This window comes from Notolabrus celidotus, chromosome 19 (assembly GCF_009762535.1).
Source record: "Notolabrus celidotus isolate fNotCel1 chromosome 19, fNotCel1.pri, whole genome shotgun sequence".
Lineage (NCBI taxonomy): Eukaryota > Metazoa > Chordata > Actinopteri > Labriformes > Labridae > Notolabrus > Notolabrus celidotus.
Genome location: NC_048290.1, coordinates 25,618,672 through 25,639,039, shown reverse-complemented (window position 1 = coordinate 25,639,039; position 20,368 = coordinate 25,618,672). Strand labels below are relative to the sequence as shown.

The following is a 20,368-nucleotide window of genomic DNA, read 5'->3' as shown; positions in this document are numbered from 1 at the left end:
GTCAGTTTCTAAATCTATTTTGGGTGAAAGTCCTAGATGGCCCAATGGAAACAGACAGGAAACTGTAAATGAGTGTGTCAGTTGCTTAATATCCCTTTAGCCTCCACAAAGATTTTTTAAGAAGTGGGTAGTAGGTTAAACCTGACCTGACCTGACATGACCTGTTTTTTCACAGTCACACTTTAACTTAGTAAAATGTATTTACTTGGGTAGTAAACCTGTGTGAATTTAATAAGAAAACCTACAGGGGAGTCGTGATATTATTATGACATAGTTCAGCTCAAGCTATAGCTGATTTTCATCTACAACTTTTTAAAGTTTCCATAGTCAATTAACAATAAAGTGGAAACATATTGTCTATTGTGCTCCGAGTGGCTTATTTATTAAAAATCATTGTCAGCACATAAAGGATATTATGTACCATGAACACACATTTACACTGGAGCATGCCCTCTCTTCTTTCAGACTAGATTTGCATACATTTTCCCCACTCCATTTAAATAAGCCTGAATATCAAAACAAAGTCCTTTTTGGAAAGACCAGAGTTACAGCATGTCATGAACAAAGTTGGGTAACACCCCAGAGAAAAGTCATCTAACATTTGTTTTCTGCCACAGCTTTAAGGTAGTGACTTAAATAGATGTTTCATCTCAACAGCCCTCCTCTTTTCGTTTGTAAAACCCTCCTCACCACTTCACTTTTAAACATTTTTTTCCCCAGTTTTTTTTTTTTTCAGTCATCAAGTTCCAGACCAAAGTGGCTGTAGAGATCTCGTGTGGTGGTCCCCCTCAGAGCAGCTGCAAGAAATAGCAAAGATGGGGTTAGGGACCTCTCCCAGATTACAGGGTCAGCTCTCTCTGGTCTACTTTTCAAACAATGCTCCTCAAAACACTGAACAGACCAAGATCACAGTACCAAACAAATGAATCCTTTTCAACAGAAGACATGTACATGCTGAACAGATCCTACACAATGGCTTTGAAATACTGCTGTAAAAAAAAACATCTCTTAGTATATTTCTAACGTTATTTCATTGCAGCTCAGAATATCAGAACATCAGATGAACTTTTCAGATATTCACACCCAGAAAACAATATTTTGCTATATCATCTTATCCTACTGAGTCAAGCCTGATAAAAACACCCACTTCATTGTTTTGATATTGATTTGTCAATCAACCAAACAGAAACCTCCAAGTCTTAAAAATTAAGCTAATGATGAGACAAAAGCTGTAGTTCCTTAAGTGGCCACTTGATGCTGGCTCCCAAAGTGAGTCAATCCCAATTAGGCCTCATATTAAAATGCCACACTTTACAACAAAATTAAACATACAGCCTAGTAGAGAAACTGGTTTGTTGTTTCTATTACTATTTTGTGTTTTCATCTCTAAAAAATGCGTTTAAAGCTGATATGAGAAAGTTTGTGTTTGTGTTGATTTTGGCGACCCTGTGGACAAAGAGGTACCCTGTATCTCTTTGCTGTTTTTGTCTTATACATGTGTAAGTAATCCTGCTTTTTGTGTCTCTTTAGATGAATGTTTGGAAAATAGAAAAAGAAAGCTATTTTTGGCAGCTTACAGTTAATCACCTTGTCCAACCCTCCCAACAGCAATTTTAGACACGAAAAATGACAAAATATCAATAATCAGTCTTGTCGTTTATGGTTGTTTGTTTACACAAAGGAGCTTTAGACTTGAAATAATGAATAACTTGAGGGTACTTGACTATTAACAATAATCACAATAAATCATGATACATGATGTAAAACTCTTTCAGGTGATAAAAACATTAATTAAACATAAAGATTAAAAAAACGTTATATATTTTTACATTATACACTTTTATAATAAAAATAAAATAACTTAAACATAAAGATAAAAATCATTTTAAAGGGAAAAAGTTAACAGTCTATTTAACTTGTTAGACGGACACTTTTAATAAAAGTGACAATGACCTTAACAGACAGACAGACTGACAGACATGTTGAGAGACAAAGGGACAGTTGTCTTAAGAGGGCACTGCAGGGCATCTCCTCTCGTCTACTCTCACTGTACAGCCTGCCCACCCATCTCCTCCTTCTCAGAATGGCAGCATACAGTACAACAGCAACTCAGTGTTTAAGTGTAGCCTCTTTGTAAAAGTGTGTGCGTGTGAGAGAAAGAGAGAGAGAAAAAAGTGTGACGGAGAGAGATAGTATGAGAGGATGAAAGCACGTGTATGTATATGACAGACGTGTTTGTGTGAGTGTATGCATGCGTCTGCATGACAGTCAAGACATTGTACTGGTGTGTGTGCCAGTGTGTGTGTGAGTGATGTGAAAGACTGCTATTGTGTCAGAGGGGAAACGCCAGCTCCATTCACTAAGAGGTCATTATCATCCTGACTGTCCACTGTACCGAAAGTAGAGAGATTAAAGAGATAGCAAGCTTTTAACAACCCCAAATTTTAAATGACAAACCCAAAAGCTCTTCTGAATGACACCAGAGCATTTCAGGAACGTACATTGTTGTTAACACCTAACCCCTAAACATGTGAGAGACAAAGTAGGTGAAAAGTCCTGTTTGTTATGACACTCAAGGACCACAATGTGACTTGGCTGAGGTTCACCCTCCCCCTATCAGAGTGAAATATGTGAACATCTCCAGATTTACTAAACCTCTGCAATTCTCATTCCCTCATGACTACAAAGTGAGGTTATGTCAATAAAAACTTAATGTAGGGCATCATATGATGTATGAAAAAAATGATGATGAATAAAAGCTGGCACAGAAAACTGAACTACTTCTGGTAACTGCATTATATGGCCTAAATTATTGCCAAGCTGGTTCCAAACAGGAGACCCCTGGATTTACAGTAATTTAATATTAAGAGTTAATCCAACTAGGGGTGACATTTTTTATGCTCACCTGGACAATCTTCAGCCAATCAGTGTTGGGTAAATACTGTCTAAGTGGAAGAGGTCTAAAAATCTTTGGATTCAGCAGTTTACGAGTAAAAGAGACACTGCTTTGCTGCCCTCTGGTGGCCTACTGTTGAAACTCAACCAACCTCATTAGATTTTAATGAGCCTGAGCCTATGATGTCAGTTTCTATTTTTGTGACAAGCTTTAGCTGTTGTACCATGTTAGAACAAATGTTAACTATCAATCAGCTTATTGAAGTTAACTTTCATTCATGTCCCAACAAAATATACACTGCAAAAACTCAAAACTAATATAAGCCACACCCACCTGATAGGTTTAGATAATCGTCTTATTTTCAGATATTACAAGCCAAAAATAAGACTCAGATTTATTTTACTGAGTACAAAAATCTGCTAATTGGGTGAGAAAATGCATTTGTTATGCAGCTGTTATATTTAAAGGTGCACATAACTAAACAAATATATATAAGGTATCTGATTGTGATAACAAAACTGTATATGACAAGGTTGTTTGACTGAGGTGCCAAATCAGTCATTGAATTAATTTTCAAGTATTTGATCACACCTAAAGCAGTTTGTTTTCTTTGGTCCAGATGTCACTTACAAGGACATACTGCATTTTATCTCATCTAGTCTGGTTTATACAACTGGTTCATACCACCGCTTTATATCTGGGCCAAGAGGAGGAAACATGAGTCACAAAGACAGACTGACAACTCATTCAACTGACAGTTTTGGTAAGGTGTCATGTCGCAACACTGTTTTTTGTATGGTGTCTACACCCTTCAGAGAAATTATTCAAATATTACTCTGAGGGTGAAAATATAAATGAATGTGGTCTGTTCTGGATAAAAAAGTTAAGTTAACACTAAGCTGATAGAATGCACCAGAGTCTACTTGTGAGGGAAACTATGCCCATGCAAACGGTCTGCATGTGACTGTGTGCTTCAACGTGAATGACATTTGCTAATTTGATCTGAAGAACAGAAGCAAATGGCATCAGCTCTTAAAGTGGGGTGGGAAATCACAGTAAAAAGGGGAAGCCTGGCAGGTAACACCAAACACTTCTCTTACCTTGACCTACTGTGTGTATTTATTCTAAGCTAATCTAGCATTGTGCCTTAGAAAAAACTTAACATGTTAGGGTTAATTTCTAAAATTGGTTTTGTCATCTCCATTTTGTAGAACAACCCCCCAAATCTATATTTTCACTTTTGTTACACACCTTTGTTAAATACTTCTGATTTGTCAAAGCCCCATAACAACGTGGATTCATTCTCAACAGCAAAAGCAACACCTAGGTCAGTCAGATCACACGTCATATCAAATCAATTCGAAGGGAGGAGTTTGGTACATTTCAATGAAGCCTGTTGACACTGTGGCAAGGGTGTAAGTTTCAATCTCACGCTGGAAATAGTCACAGAGCATTGAGAGCAGCCTGAGGAGCTACAAACCATCTCTGTTAGAGAAAAAGTGGAGCAAGATCCTGTCCTGCAATCCAGCCAACAGAAGCAGAGCTGTGGGTATCTTTAATTTGACAATTGCTACAAAAAACTAAGATTATGAGTTGTAGTGATTATCACAACAATGTTCAAAGTTGTGATGTGTGCCTCATTTAAACTACCAGTCAAGTTTGGAAACACCTTCTCATTCAATGGTTTTTATTTATTTAAATTATTTTTAACATAGTAGATTAATACTGAAGACATCAAAACTATGAAAGAACATATATGGAATTAATTAATGGACCAAAAAGTGTTAAACAAAGCAGAATATGTTTTATATTTTAGATTCTGTAAAGTAGCCCCCTTTTTCCTTCATGACAGCTTTGCACACTCTTGGTATTCTCTCAGTCTGCTTCATGAAGTGGTCTCCTGGAATGGTTTCTAATGAACATGAGCCTTGTCAAGAGTTCATTTGTAGAATGACTTGCCTTCTTAATGTGTTTGAGACCATCAGTTGTGTTGTTCAGAGGTAGGGTTAGTACACAATGGATAGCCCTGTTTGACCTCTATTCTAATCCATATTATGTCGAAACCAGATTATTTCATAGTTTAGATGTCTTCATATTAATCTACAATGTTGAAAATAATTAAAATAAATAAAAAACATTAAATGAGAAGGTGTGTCCAAACTTTTGACTGGTAGTGTTTGTTTAAAGGTGTGCTGACTGCAAAGCCCTGAGAAGATGGAGAACTGAATGAGGACAGAAATGTCCTTCACATCAGGCTCTAGCTCACCCTATCCAGATTCTAATTCACATCTCCACACATTCACTGTACACTTTCCCTTTTGTGTCAGTGCAGTTTTGCTAAGTTCAAACTTTGATTCTGAATTGGTGTAATGATAACTTAAGATGTACATGTCTATGGATACATCATACAATATTTAATGTCTTGCACATGCTAGTCAATTATACATAAACAACAACTTATAATTTTCATATCATGAATTTTTCAAGCCCAGACTACATTTTTGTGTGTTGTTACATGGTAGTATAAAAAATGTTAATTAAAATGTCTGAATCTCAAAAAAGTCTTACCTATGCGGCCAAGTAGTGACTGTCCAATGTCTTTAATGTCATTGTATTCATGTAGCATATCAATATGATGCTCCAGCTCCTCTACTCTGAACCCTCTGGAGAAGCATAAACACACACACACGCACACGCACACACGCACACACACAGAATAAAAGCAGATCCATGAAAAATCCTCAGAAAGTGGCGCAAACACAAAAAAAAACATTTTCAAAGAGAAGTAACAGCAACACTTTTGATTCCTATTAATTGATAAAAAACTGCATTGCAATACTTAACCTTAAAAAATACAGTAAAACATACACTCATCTGTAACTCACTCATCTTCCAGCTGTGCTATCTCAGTGTCCAGCTGCTCATTTCTCCTCTTGAGCTCCGCCACCTCCTCTGCAGGGCTAACTTTAGCACCCTCAGTTACTTGAAGCTGTACGGTGAAAAACAGACAAAGATGATAACAGAATGTGAATGTTGTGTCACAGTACAAATTAGATTTTAGTGAGTGTTACAGATGGAGCAGGGGAGTACTTACAGGTGACTTGAAGTTTGAATGGACTCTCTTAAAACTTGAGAAAGGAGTTCTAAGAGCAGAGAGGAGGGAAAATAACGACAGAAAAATAATAATAAGAAAGTATTTGTATGATGAAAATGAGGATACTTAATGTGGCGGACTATGGCAAACATTCATTACCATAGAGAAAGCCCTATTGTCAGTAATGACAATTATATCTGTATTATCTGTGGGATACTTTTTTCTATCCATCTTCTCGGTTCTGTACATTGTTTTTTTAACCTATGTTACAAGTCTGTGCACATTCTGAACTGCATCACTGGTTTTGTAAATATTTGTAAATGTACTTATTTAGTTGTGTATATATGTTTGTAAGATATGCTCATTTTACTTCTTTAATTTTAATTGCAAATATAACTTTTAATAATTTCTATTTTAAAGGCTCTTGTTTACTTTATACTGTTTTGCACTGTCTACTTGCTGCTGTAACACTTTAAATTTCCCCGTTGTGGGACGAATACAGGATCATCTTATCTTATCTTATCTGTTAAACAACAACAGATTAACAGAATGAGTTGTAACCTCTCATTGAACCATGTTTCAACTTGCTACATTCAAAAACATTTTCTCTATTCTATTTAAAGTTACATAGATTAGGAATTAAATGAGTTTTCATTAGTTTATTAGCTGTGGCTTCATAATGAATAAAATGTATCTAAATCATGTTTACTCCATCAGTGATAACAAGAAATGTCTCAAATGTTGTTTTAGAGGACTTCACAGGAATTCATTTAGGAATAATCAAGAGGCATTTCGAGATCTTAAACTGGTAAAGAGGGACAAGGGCACCCACGTTTGATCTTATTATGAACAGGAGCTAGACTTACTGCTGATTCTGTGGTCACAGGGATTGAGTGACACCCATGAGCATCATAAGGTCAACAAAAACAACGTTACAGCACATACTCATTCATTCATTCATTCATTCATTCATTCATTCATAAGAATTCTATTTGCTCACTTCAGTGTTTGACGACACAACATATTGGATACACATCTTCACAAAATATAGAATACTATCCATGAACAAACAGGAGCAGGAAGAAGAAAACTTATAATACCTGCCCCTCCCCTTAATAACAACATGATCTCCACTAAACCAGATGGCTAACCCGTTAGTAATCACCTTCTCTTTTCACCAAACATCAAATTTAACAATGAACACTGAAACAATCAAATACAGATTTACTGGACAAGTTTGTACTTTTAACATTCTTTTAAACTGTAAAATATTAGAGCAGCATTTTATATCATCATCCAGGGAACTCCAAAGTTTAACTCCACAAACTGAATCACACATTTGCTTTAATGTAGTGTGCGTGTATGGACTTTTGAATTTAACTTTCCATCTATGAGCCTCCCCATGAGATGTAAACAACTTCTGTAAGTTTTCAGGTAATAATCTGTTTCTGGCTTTAAACATAAATAATAATGTTTTAAAGTGAACTAGATCTTTAAACTTCGACAAATAGGAGCTGATAAACAAACTGCTAGTATTTTCTCTAACATTGACCTTATTTTTAAGTCTGATTGATCTTTTCTGTAACACAGGTTTAATATTAGTCATATAAGTGTTGCCCTATACCTCCGAGCAATAACTAAAATATTGAAGAACAAGTGAACAGAACAAAATACGAAGAGATCCAAACTGTCTTGGCCCTGCCTGAAACACCAACACATTTACACACTTTCCTCTTTATATAAACTTGATGTGGTTTCCAAGTCAGTTTATCATCTATTATCACTACCAGAAATGTAGCTTCTGATATCTTCACGAGAGGGTCCTGGTTTAAGGTTCAATACCACAGCGAAGCGGGGGATCAGGGGGACACAGCTGTGTATAACACATCCCCATGACTGAACATAACCACGTCCAAAAAGTCATGTAAACAGATTGGTAGACAATGTCGGAACTACTTAGCCGTCGGGAGCTAACCTACCTCCTCAGTGCTCCCTTCTTCAAGTTGCTCCCCTCTGGTGTCGAAAGTTGACAGTTGTTTGTACTTTCTAGGGTTTCACCGGACTGCTCTGTGTTCATAATGACTTGAATGCTGTAGAATAAATGTGCAAGCATTCATTCAATTCACTATCAGCACTGTAGAGGAATAAGGAAGTTTGCAAATCGCGGCTAATGGTAAACAGATTCATACTAAAACCTGATTGGTTGTTGAAATTTAGAGGCGGGACTTTGATAACTTTGACAACCAATCAAACAGCAGTGTAAAAAAAGAAAAAAAGAAAAAGTTAAAAATGAAAAAAAAAATCTTCTAGTGAATTTTGCTTGTTAGAACTTTTCCGACAAAATTTGACAAATGTGTTAAACACTTGTAATTAACAATGTCTTATCATAATTATAATAGTAATTGAAAATAAATAAAAATAAAATTAATATAAAAAATATAAAAAAAATACAAAAATAATACTACCAATAAAAAAACAATACAATTATGTTTATATATATACATACACACACACACACACACACATACACAAACACAATAATCATAGTAATAACAACAATAATAAAAAAATAATAGTAATAACAATAATAACAATAATAATAATAATAATAATAATAATAATAATAATAGCAATAACAGTACTAATAATCAGAAAATGCGATTTGATTATTATTTGAAAACCCATATCTCTTAAGTATGAAGTCATTGACCCCGTTTGAAATATTTGCATCTGCAATAAAGTTTGATTTTAAGTTTGAGTTTGGCTGGTTTAAGTTGTAATATTTAGGTCTTCTCTACATAAACTTAATTTGTGAGCTGTGAACATCTATTTTTGATGATTGTCTGAATAAATCATATGGAGCTAAACCAAACAGACGCTGAATAAGTCATCATTCTGAAAGTGCTACAATTGTTTATATTTTATAAGGATGGTCTTTATACATTTGAATTGATTTGAATTAATTATTAATTATTATTTTACTATTAATCATTCTAAAGCTGAAAGTTGTCACACTCTGAAGGTCTGTCTGTTCAAATATTAGACAAATATTTAGTTAAAAAAAGTACCATGTTTACATGTGTCAACGAAGCCACTATCCTTATAACACCACCAGATGGCGACAATGCATCATTTGATTGACCTTCAGTTCTGTCCTCAGCATATCTCTTGATTTCATCTTACAACATTGAAACATACTCTCTCTCCCTCCCTGTCTTTAACAACCCACATACTTGTTGACTGAAAAGAATATTGCATAATGCCAGAGCGATGCTGGGGCCATTTATTTGCTAATCTAAACTGAGGCCACTCTGAACTGCTCACCAAACCGCTCACATCGCTTCAAATCCACTTGTGCTCTAAAAATAAATCAGTGATGGATTAACCAAGCAAAAGGTCACATTCAATCCATAAAAAACAAAAACACACAACACACATTTTCACTGTGTATTGGGGCCAGAGTTTAAGTATCATTACGGTTCACTGGGTAAATACCAGAGGAAAAGGGACATAAAAAGGTTTAGTTATTAAAGCACACACTGAGGCACAGCATGGGGTTGAAAGAGAGATGGAGTTCATAGAAAAAAAAAGAAAAAATTGAGACAATATGTGTATCCAGGGGAGTTTGCATTGGGGTGTGGGGATAAATCAAGTCCATTCTGCTTTATGTCCACAGGATCCATTGCTTATTTATTAGTTGTTATACAGAGAAAGAGAGAGGTGGGGAATAAAAAATTCAGACAGGAGGCATGGCCCGTCTCCTTTTAGAAATCGCAAGATTACACACACTGGGCAGTAATGGCTCCTGCACGCAGTTGTGTGTGTGTTTGTGTGTCTGTGTGTGTGCATGTGAGTGAGACAGGGAGGTAGCGATTTATGGAGGATGGCTAGTTCTCCACATCTCTGTCACAGTATGAAGCATCTGTGTGCTTGTGTGTTTGTAGATTACTCTACTACTTTATCTGAAAGGCTACTGTATATCTTTTTGTGTATACCAAAGTTAATTGAGGACATAAAGTCACGTTTCATTTGTGAGACATGGAACAAAATCTCCTGCAGTTATGACAGGGATGTTTTTAAATGTCACAGTAAACCTTGTTACTGTTAATGTGTGCAGTTGAGAGTTGTACTTTTGTCTTTGGTCTGGAGAGCTTAATCCCTCTGAATACTGGATGTTTGTATTTATGGCATTCTGAACAAGATCCATATCTGTGACAAAGGGTGTCATGAATAACAAAATAAAGGAAGAAATGGATAGACGGATGAGTAATTTTATATGCGTAAGCTGTAGGCCTTTTTATATATCACATTTTGATTTGTCATGAGAGAAGAATGAGTGTTACCAATAACACGAGGGATGTGTCTATTCTAGTAAGTCACGTCAGTGTGACTCTGATTCAGCATGCTGAAGCCTGAGACTGAAGCAGCTAAATGGTTCAGCCCTAATTAAGCTCAATATTTACACTATTTCTTGTCCTATAGTTGCATATTAAATGTATTTATATGAAGAAGTGTATAGCTTACATATTTATTTGCTTAGCAATCCAGTATTTATTAAAGCAAAGGAACTTTTGGTTTGTGTTGATTTTGGTGCCTCCTATGGGCAGATCTAAACCCTGTGCATAGGTAGTGGATTTAAATAAAAAAATGTATCATCCAACTTTATTTCAACAGTGAAATGTATCACATGCCGAGTATCTGTTGCTGTGGAAATTGTAAAAGACAGACTGTTTTGGTAGCACGCTTGAACTTGATTTCCCTGACACCGACCCTCCACCATTGGTTTAGACATTACATTTTACCTTATAGAAACAGTAAATGGTAAATGGGCTTGTGTAGTGCTTTTCTAGTCTTTCTGACCAGTTCTCGTCACATTCACCCATTTAGACACTGTTAAATGAGACTGCAATAGTTAGGGACCATCAATATTTGCTAATCTCTTTCATACAAATTCCCTCAACGCTGACCATGTCACTGCGAGCAATTTGGGGTTCAGTGTCTTGCACAAGGACACAAGGCTGCCGGAGCTGGAATAGCACAGCCAACCTTCCGAATGAGAGACCACCGACTCTACCACTGAGTCCGTACAGTCGCCCCACAGTTATCCTTGATGCTGATGGGCTCGTTTGTGGTTGTAGGTCATAAAGAGGCGTCAGTAAAAGTCCCAATTTTGTATTTTAAACTTGGAACCAGTTCAAAACTTGCCACAGGAGCTGTAAGATTACAGTTGTATTTTAAATGTGTTTGAATAATTATTTAAAGCTACTGATAATGGTTTTAACCTGGTTGTGAAACTGACTGGAAACAATATTAATGTAATAATTGTTTTAGTTATGCTTGATTGTATGCATCCCTCACCCACTAGAGTGTGTGAATTTGATTTTCTGCTAAAGATATCTAATTACTAAAATTAATACATTTGACAGCTGAAATAAAACAGGACGAGATTTAGCTAGGAAAAAGAACACAACTTCTATTTGTACAGAACAATATTAGCAAAGAGATCAGAGACAGGGCTTTGTACACCAGGGGGCGCCAAAATTAACACAAACCAAAAGTTTGTCACAGAAGCTTCAGGTGCGCATGCGTTTTGTTTGATACGCACATGAATACTACCTATACTCTACGTTGATTCCGTCCGTATTTCTGCACCTTTTCTGGGAGCTTACAGATACGAACAAAATGTTGTACCACCGGAAATAGTGAGGGCAGTGCTGAGCAGTATAGCCAAAGGTTTATGACAGATAGCAACAAAACACAACAAAGAAGAGTACTTTGAAAAGTGGCGGGACATTTTAAGAAAACATTGTGCGAGTTGTTTGGAAACCATTAAAGAATAAATTATGTTACCTTGCCCGGGCAACAGGACAGACAAGCACAATAAACATCTGAGTAAGGAAATGGACTTCAGCTGGACGGCTGCGAAGGAGAAGAGGAGGCACTCGCGAGACAGGTTTGTTTACCCGCCCTCTGGTGGATGTGTTGTTTAATGTCAAACCAAAGGTAAAGGATGCAAGGAGTATGTGAGGAGTAAAGGTTAAGTTTCTAATTTTTCCTACCTGTAGATTGCCCCAACCACTGAGGAATCTTTCATAAAGTGCAACCTGGAACTGAGTCACAATACAGGTACTTTGTTTAATGCTTCACATTTATTCTATACATTTACAGGCCTAAGCCATTTTCATTTCTCTGATACTATCATATGTTTTATATACTGTCATATATTTTTATATGAAGAAACCCCAGCACATTTTGCTTTTCCATAGAGGAAGACAATCATTGGAGCACCCCCAAAACAGAACTACTACAGAGATGGTGGCAGAACAGAAACTCATAACTCCAGGAAATGAAATCCAGACTATTATTTATCTTTCACTGTTGACAATCTGATGAAATTTTTAATATGAGGGTTGTATACAATATAGATTTTGTAGGGTGTATAGACACAGAATTGGAAATGAGGACATTAGAGAAAGGAGGTAAGTAAGTAGAAGGGACATCTATGCAGGGGAAGAATGGGAATGAGAGGATGAGCTAGACAGGAGGATGAAACAGCAGGACAACAAGAGGAGGGGATGAGAAGGAGAAGGAGAAGGGGAGCTCTCTGGCTTGTAGTGCTAGCTGGAGAGCCTCATATGTATCATGTCCATAATTCATGGAATCCCAGCCGCTCTTCTGTACTGCATCTAAATTCAACTGTTGGAGAGTTATGGCCAGAGACCATAAAATACACACACACATACAGTACTGTAATACTAGAGAGTTTGGGGGGGAGGAAAAGATGGGAGATGAACCAGAAGATGAGGATGAGAGAGAGAGAGACATAAAGAGAGAGAATGAGAAGATGCAGTGGACAGACAGACAGATTGAGGGAGAGAGCAAGCACACGGCTGCAGGATGAGGGGTAGATGAAGGGGATGATTCAAAGCATGTCATAAAACATCGATACACCTCTAAAGGCCGCTCTGCTTACACTGGAGGCGATTATACCACTAAATAATTTACATTGGCTGCAAAGGCGCTCAGTCATACAAATTCAGCTCAAACATTCATAAACAAATACAAAAAAATGCATGTAAAAATATACACCTCAACCAAACCCTACTCAGAAAACAGTTTATCTTTATACATTACACTAACATACCATAAAAAAAAAACGGTGATTATCATTAAAACACACACATACTTAGAGGTTTGGCTGGCGAGCTGATCATCTGTCAGATGGAAAGATTTGTGTTTATCTTTAGCCAAGCCAGGCCAGCATCCAGAGCCAGTGTGAAGGACTGCTAGACAGAAAGCAGCTGATAGATTGTTAGGCTGCTGTAGTTATGAGGCAGACTCTGCTGAGGTGGACAAAGTCAGACATGATGGAGGGTTAATGTCACAAACCTCCGATCGCACTTTTACAACAACATCTCAATCACATCAGAGTCGGTAAACCTCATTTCTGCATCATTTTTTAACCTAAATGAAATTGACGCCTTTGCTTTTGACAGAGCTCGGCTAGCAGTTTCCAAATGCTTCTTGTCTCTTGAGCTAAGCTACCGCATGCTAAACATGCTCCTCTAGACCCAATGATGAAGTGGTCGGAGTGTCATTACATGCAAATTACGTCGTCCGAAAGAGAGAGTCAATAATTACATTTGCTGCCAATTTGCCTCGTGGGTGGAATGCTAGTGTGACATTAATTCCCTGTTACAGCGCTTGCAATTTACGTGGAAAATAAGTGGGAGCTTGAATGCACCACATCAAAGAGAATCCATCATAATCTGAAAGGTTTTTTTCATGTCTGAAGCAGTGCTGTTGTATTAATGCCATCACAAAATGGCTATTCATGTCTGTGCCAGGGAGGCCTCGGTTTGATATCAGCTCCTCGCCGCCTCCATCTGTCTGTGTATTCTCATGCTGTGTGCTATTTCTCATTCATTAGCTCTGACTCATCCTTCTAATAACTACTTCAATTTACTCTGAAAAAAATAAGTTTTAGTAGTGTTTCTGTTGTATGATAACTAAGTCTGCCTTCCTTTTTGACTCACTTTATCTTCTGAACGCCGCTTCCTGTTTTGGTCTCTTGGCCTCCCTGCATGGATGATTTCTCATTGTGACTATTGCTGCTTGCCTCTCACTGTCAGGTTGGGTTATCTTCGCACTTATGCATCCCATTCTTGTTTCTTACCCTTCCCATTCAAAGATGTTTGCTGTCAAAACTCTCACATCGACTCCTGAGGGATGACAGAATCTGTGTACAAACAGACCCAAGCGCTGTGGATAAAGGTTTGGCAGGCTTCATTGTTTTCTCTTGTGAGTGATCTGTTACAGTATGTCTAGTTCTCAGCTTTGAACATAGAAACTAAAACAAGTAGCTTCACTTGATCCCTCTTTTAGAAGTATGTACACCTGCAAGCAGCTTCTGTCAGCTGCAGGGCAATGACTGATTTCCCTTTAGGAGTTAAGATGAAGAACAGATGCTAGATTATTAGCATCATCAACAACAATTATACAACATATGTACCAACAAAGCAGAATTAGACTGCTGCTCTCTGGCAAGGACTACACTATTTCACGTCTATCAGCAAACTTACATGTCTCAAAAACCCTCCCTGAAAGACCAAAAACAGATCTTTATTTAAATAACAAATGCTACTGTATATCAACTACTGGCAGGATAATGCTCCAGTCTAGTGAATTCAACTGTTCAATATTTAGCAGCCAGCAGGAATATGGTCCTCAATATTCACTCAAAAACTTTAGAGCCTCTCCAACTTAACCATTGAAATGCATATTTGAAATAAAATTAAGGGTCTTGTTGAAAATTGAGAAGAAGTATCAATGAAAAGCCAACGGAAAAGAAAACATTTCAACTGGTCTCTGAATGATAATTAAGAGAGATTTTTCTGTATATACTCACAGGTAGTGATGGCGAGATGAAGCTTCTTGAAGCATTGAGGCTTTCCATCCAACTGGTTCACTCATGGGCCGAAGCTTCATGGTGCTCCATTTGCTCTACTGCGCCATCAAGTGGACAATAAATTTAAAATAAGCGCAGTGATTATAATGACACCATCCCTTTGGTGTGTGAAGCTTTGAATTGAATAAGTGAATGATGTTTGTGATGCCAACACATAAATAATGAACTTCTTAATATGGCGTCTGTCTTTATGATACAAATGGCTGGGTCAAAAGGGAAAGTGGAAACAAATTGGGGATAAGGTTGTGACTGTGCGCTGCCCATAGACTGTAAATAAAAATGGACAGCGTTGCTCCGCCTCTTCCTGTTGTATAGTTCTGAAGCCAAAAAATCCCTCTCGTGGGCGCAGCCATTGTGCAGCCAGAGCCTGTGAAGCCTTTGTAATAAGCTCCGCCCTACAGCGTAACGTCACAAGACGCTGTGTGCCCTTTGAAGTTTCGTTCTACGGCGGCTGTGAATCAAAGGAAACCCGGAAGTAAAACCCCGTTTTTTAAACTCTAATAACTAACGAAAAATAAACTTTTCAGAAAAAAGAGGCCTTGGACACAAAACAGTCAAATACTAACTACATATAACCACAGCATATGGATGTGAGAAACATTCGTACGACGTGTAATTATTTTTTAAAGTTTGACTGCTCCCCCATTCAAATGAATGGGGGAGACGGATTTTTTGACCTATACTGCAGCCAGCCACCAGGGGGCAGTCACACTGCTGAAAGCCTCACCACCAGGGCCGTATCCGGCACGCTTGGCGCTGCCCCTCATATTTCGAATCGCGCACCAAACCCGCGAACTGGTTCCTGAATCAGTCACGTGGTACAGGCGGCTCGCGAGGCTTCGAATGTCATCATTTTCGGTCCCTCCCCTCAATGAAGCAAGCCTCGATACGCGCTTCGCGGAAACGCCCCCTCAAATACTCGACAAACGCTTCGAAGCTTCGGCACATTTCTAACATCACTACTCACAGCACCCTTCGACATTAAATGCAGAGCAACCAAAAACAGTTGAATGCAAATTCTAGCCAGGATTTGTGTTGGTCAGTATTTGGCCAGAAGCTAATGCTGGTGTAAACCGCTGAGCATTTAGCAGTTCTGTGTTTGGTTTGCTTCATTATTGTATGTTATACCTGACTGTTCAATTTAAACCAAATATCAAATAAATCTTGATTTGAATTAATGATTATATAGTTAACAAGCAGTAATTTAAGTTTAATATGTTTATCAGTTGTTTACATGGTTAGTCTATTAAAAAGGATTCCTAAGGAATATTTAAAGCATTTATTGTATCAATACATTTAGTTAGTTCCTGCCCATATTAAAGGTATTTCATTAAGTTAATTGTTTGAATGCTCACATTTATAATATAGATTATTTCAGTTCATGAAATGTTATAAAAAAGTAACTGGCTGTATTAATGCTTTAAACCACGTCCCCTTTACATTGCTTTTATCTGGGGAGTGAGGAATCCTCTGGTGTAAAAAACCTTTTTATTTAATATTTCTTTTGACGAAAAGTACAGAACAAAGACAGAGATGAGACAGATTTTCACACCATTTTATTAGCAACAATGTGTCTGTTAGTTATACATTAGAAACAAGGACAGAAACATTTCTGCTGAACTGTACTGAGTCTGAAAAACCAGCTGGATCATAAAATAAAGCAAGTAATTCAAATACTTCAGGGTTAAAGCAACACTGCATTTGAATATACACTTTTAATAATTATAATAATACTCATAATAATTATAATAAAATTCTCTCTTAAGTCTTTATGGCACTACATTTCTTGTGCAACTGTCACACTTCTGTTTAAAAAGTAAGGAAAGCAAAGCATTGGCAAGTGTGTGTCTATGTGTGTGTGTGTGTGTGTGTGTGTGTGTTGTGTTTTTGCAGGGAAGCACATGTCACAAGAGGGTTAAAATTATAATAAAATCACTCACTGTTTCACCCTTTGGGAAAATAATTGAGCATGATTGCTGGTAAAAATAAAATAAAAGACGAAAAAGAAGCAAAAGAGAGAGGGAGAGACCATCCACTTTTAAGAGGGGAGAGAGAAAGGGGGCATCCAATCATCTTCAAGTTACACAACCATCAGCATATCTTCTTGAAATCAAGCGTTAAATAACTTCATTCATGAAGTGTGTGTACTTGGTCCCTAACACTCCCGTTAGAAGACGAGCCCTCCAGTCAGGCCGTTCAGCCGAGCGCAGAAAATAAAAAGCATCCCAAGATGAACTCTCAGAGTACCTCTGAGCAAGTATTCTACAGTCCAGTTGAAAGAACAGAGAGAGAGAGAGAAAGAGAGAGAGGCTATGGTGTATGCTATGGCCTGTTAAATATTTATAAAGGTTGCTATAAAAGTGAAATTATCTTTAGCACATGAGTCCATGTATCAACAAATTTGGAACAACACAAGGAATGCAGTGAAGAGTCCACAAAATGAAACTTCAGTGTAGAAATATGATGATACACATTGTAAAGAGTTTCTGCACTGACTGTTATCTGCAGATTCAGTCTGTGTATATCATAAAACATTAAAATAAACAATTACAAAATATCTCCAAGCTTACCTAAAGTTTGTCAAATGATCTGGTCGAGTCATTCTTAGCATCAACATAAATGTAAACGTAACATGGCACACAGAAACTAAAACAATCCCTTCCCCCTTTACATTAAATGTTGAAAATGTTATTGCAACCCAACACTGGGTTCAGTTTACATACTGTAGGGGTGACGGACTGTGTTAAACTGTATGGAGTAGGAACTCTGGTATGACAATTTATTGACTTATACACACGCACACTCACTTGCATGCAAACACAGTCACACAATCACACAGATGCAAGAACCAGTCCCCCTTTTGGCACCTAGTCCAACCCGCCTGCAGAAACACAGAGGTCTTTTTCTGCAGAAGTGTGGTATGGTGTATCAAAGAAACCAACCTCCTATCAATCTGCAGCCCTCTATGAAAGGATGTGGAAAAACAAGCAGGGATTTCCATCTTCTGTGAGCCCTTTATGTCTTAAAATATTATGTCCTAAGTTAAGTTAAGTCTAAAATGTCTGTGGCTGGCAGCTTAAACACAACATCCCCCTTCCTCCTCTAGCTTTTACACTGGCGGTGAGTGATATTTTATAATCTCTCTAATCCATCATGGGAGGGGGGGAACCATTGGACTTCACCTAATCATATTTTGTCTGTAGCAGCTATGGCAGAGAGAAAATCCCTGCCGATTATGTCATTTGGACATGGCAGGAATTTGTCTATCTTTCAGGCCATGGGTAGAAGAGTTCAGAGGAATCAGGGCTTTGCGAACTTTATCAAGTTGTAAAACAAATGCCATTCTTGTTGTTAAAAAATAACTATTCAAAACAAGCCGAAGCAAGAAGGTCTTGTTCTGGATACTTTAACATTTTTTAATTACTTTAAACTTCATATAGGCCCAAGAATAAGGTCCTGGACTTGAGCATAGTAGCTTTAAAAATCCTGTCCTGAGAGCAATCTGAGTCCTCAAGTCCTCTGCAAGAGGTGACCAGTAGAACGAGACCAGACCAGATCACACAACACTAGACTGGACTACACTGGTCAAGATGACAGAAACACAATCAGACTCAAGCTGTCCAGCCTAAGCCATCCTCATTTCTTTAGGCATAATCTTACTCCGAGTTCCAACGTGGCCCAGCTAAACATCAGTGCTGATGCTACAGCTGCGTTGGAACATGTCCCTCATGGTGACCGATCGGGCCAGATTGGGTTTCCTGTAGTTTGAAATGTTCACAGGCACAGGCAGCTCCAGGTCCTGCTGCTGCACGCTGCGGTAGCTGATCCGATCCCCTCCATTCCTCAGCCCATCTGGTTGATGGTGGATTTGGGGTTGAGGCGGCTGGAGGTAGAAAGGCAGCTCATAGTGCGTACAGGAAGGACAGAAGGTCTGTGAACGTGTCAGTTTCCTGGCCAGAGGGGGGGTGGAGAAAATGGCGGGGCCATTTGGGATGGAGGAGGCGGCTGCCGTTGCCGCCACAATGTTGTGATTGGAGTGGACCGGTGGGAGGCGGGATGTAACGGCAAAGTCTGGCTCCTCCTCCTCCGACTCGGACTCTTCCTTCTTACAGCAATAATACTGGAGGTGGGAGAGGAGGGTAGATGGGACAAGGAGGGAGATGATGGGACATGGAGAGAGAAGGAGAATGTTAGGGCACCATTTCTGTAAAAAAGAAAATCTTGTAAACCTAACAGCATCATTACAACAAATGTATCACTCCAGTTGAAATTTGATAGTTTTTGTCATGTCTTTCTACCTGTGGGGAAAAAAATTGGTGTAATTTTCTGTGCTGTGAGAAATGTTTAGTTTGAATTTAGTTTGAGCACACATTAAGGGTTTCTTTGAAATTGTTCACTTCAGTTGATGGTGAGATACAAAATGGTTTGCAATCCACTGAATAGTAATTAATGATTAACATTCGTTTGCTGCTTTAGATGACATACTGCTATTTGTGCTCAAAGCCATAAACGTTTGTTAATTAGTTGCTATTTAGCATTAGCTAAGTGCCATGTTGTTACCAAACTGAACTCCCTTTGCCGATGCGCAACATCAACCATTAAAAAAATAGATCATAGATCCTGCCAGGAGAAAATGGAGAGATGCAGCAGACACTTAACACAAATAGATGTTAAACACTTCACCCAAGGATGAGGATAGCACAGCTGAAAAGCTGAACTTGTGACTTTTTCCTGCGGTTGGTGTGCAGAATTTTCTGCAGAAATGTCCTTATATACTCAGAAACTGTTCTTTGTACGGTCACTAATGATCTGCTGATGCAGGAGAATGCTCTGTACTGGTCCTATTTAGCTTCAATGTAGCATTTGACAGCGTTGAGCACAGGATGTTCATCGAGAGGCGCAGACAGTGGGTAGGTGTATCTAGAACTGCCTCAGATTTGTTCTCATTTGGCCAACAGAACATTTTCTGTCACTGTTGCTAAATATGTCTCATTGGTAGAGGACCTGTGTTGTGGTATCCATAAGGGTTCTGTGTTGGCCCCTCTGTTTGCTCTGTATCTGCTCCCACTAAGGTATCTCTTAAGAACGTTTAAAGATGTTTCCCATCATTTCAGCAGATTGCATCCAACTGCACAACTCTTTTAAACCTTGTAATGTATAAATGTCCAATGTGAATTGTCCCTCCTACTTGCCTGTTTGAGCAGTTTACAAGCTTGGATGGCTGATTATTCTCTTCAGCTGAAAACTGATAATACCAAGGTTCTTATCTCTGTTGTTCCAGAGGTGAAGATATATATCTAGATAAGTCTTGGTTTATTATCCTCTGCTTTTAAACCAGTCCTACATTGTCTTGGTGATCAAATGGGCCAGGCCCTGAGCTTGGACCTGCATATGAGTAGTTTGGTTCATT

General features: G+C 38.1%; 2 protein-coding genes and 1 long non-coding RNA gene across 4 annotated transcripts in view; 1 reads left to right on the top strand and 2 right to left on the bottom strand.

The window, feature by feature from the left end:
• Positions 1-353: 353 nt before the first annotated feature.
• On the bottom strand, positions 354-14,993 carry swi5 (SWI5 homologous recombination repair protein). Of its 2 annotated transcripts, none has more exons than XM_034709126.1 (6): positions 14,899-14,993; positions 7,970-8,080; positions 5,991-6,039; positions 5,782-5,885; positions 5,465-5,559; positions 354-797 (listed from the first exon to the last, which is right to left on the bottom strand). In XM_034709126.1, the coding sequence occupies exons 1-6, from the start codon at positions 14,976-14,978 to the stop codon at positions 733-735; spliced, it is 504 nt and encodes a 167-aa protein (XP_034565017.1). In that variant the 5' UTR covers positions 14,979-14,993; the 3' UTR covers positions 354-732. The 2 variants fall into 2 exon arrangements, with proteins under 2 accessions (XP_034565017.1, XP_034565018.1); XM_034709127.1 differs by lacking the exon at positions 14,899-14,993 and adding an exon at positions 11,841-11,952.
• LOC117830835 lies at positions 11,623-15,041 on the top strand. The gene is made up of 4 exons (XR_004634850.1): positions 11,623-11,943; positions 12,056-12,116; positions 14,182-14,264; positions 14,901-15,041. It is a non-coding gene; the product is annotated as an uncharacterized LOC117830835 (long non-coding RNA).
• Positions 15,042-16,498: 1,457 nt separating this feature from the next.
• Positions 16,499-20,368, bottom strand: part of fam163ba (family with sequence similarity 163 member B, genome duplicate a) — a 40,327-nt gene continuing 36,457 nt past the window's right edge. The window contains exon 3 of the mRNA XM_034709125.1: positions 16,499-19,078. Within this exon, the coding sequence (XP_034565016.1) occupies positions 18,641-19,078 (438 nt within the window). The 3' untranslated portion in view covers positions 16,499-18,640. The remainder of the gene's footprint in view (positions 19,079-20,368) is intronic.

Coding starts and splice junctions, on each gene's coding strand:
- swi5 (XM_034709126.1), bottom strand. CDS start 14,978: ATGAAGCTTCGGCCCATGAGTGAACCAGTTGGATGGAAAGCCTCAATG. Junction 8,081..14,898: donor TCATCTCGCCATCACTACCT/GTGAGTATATAC, acceptor TTTATTCTACAG/CATTCAAGTCATTATGAACA. Junction 5,886..5,990: donor ATTCAAACTTCAAGTCACCT/GTAAGTACTCCC, acceptor TTCACCGTACAG/CTTCAAGTAACTGAGGGTGC.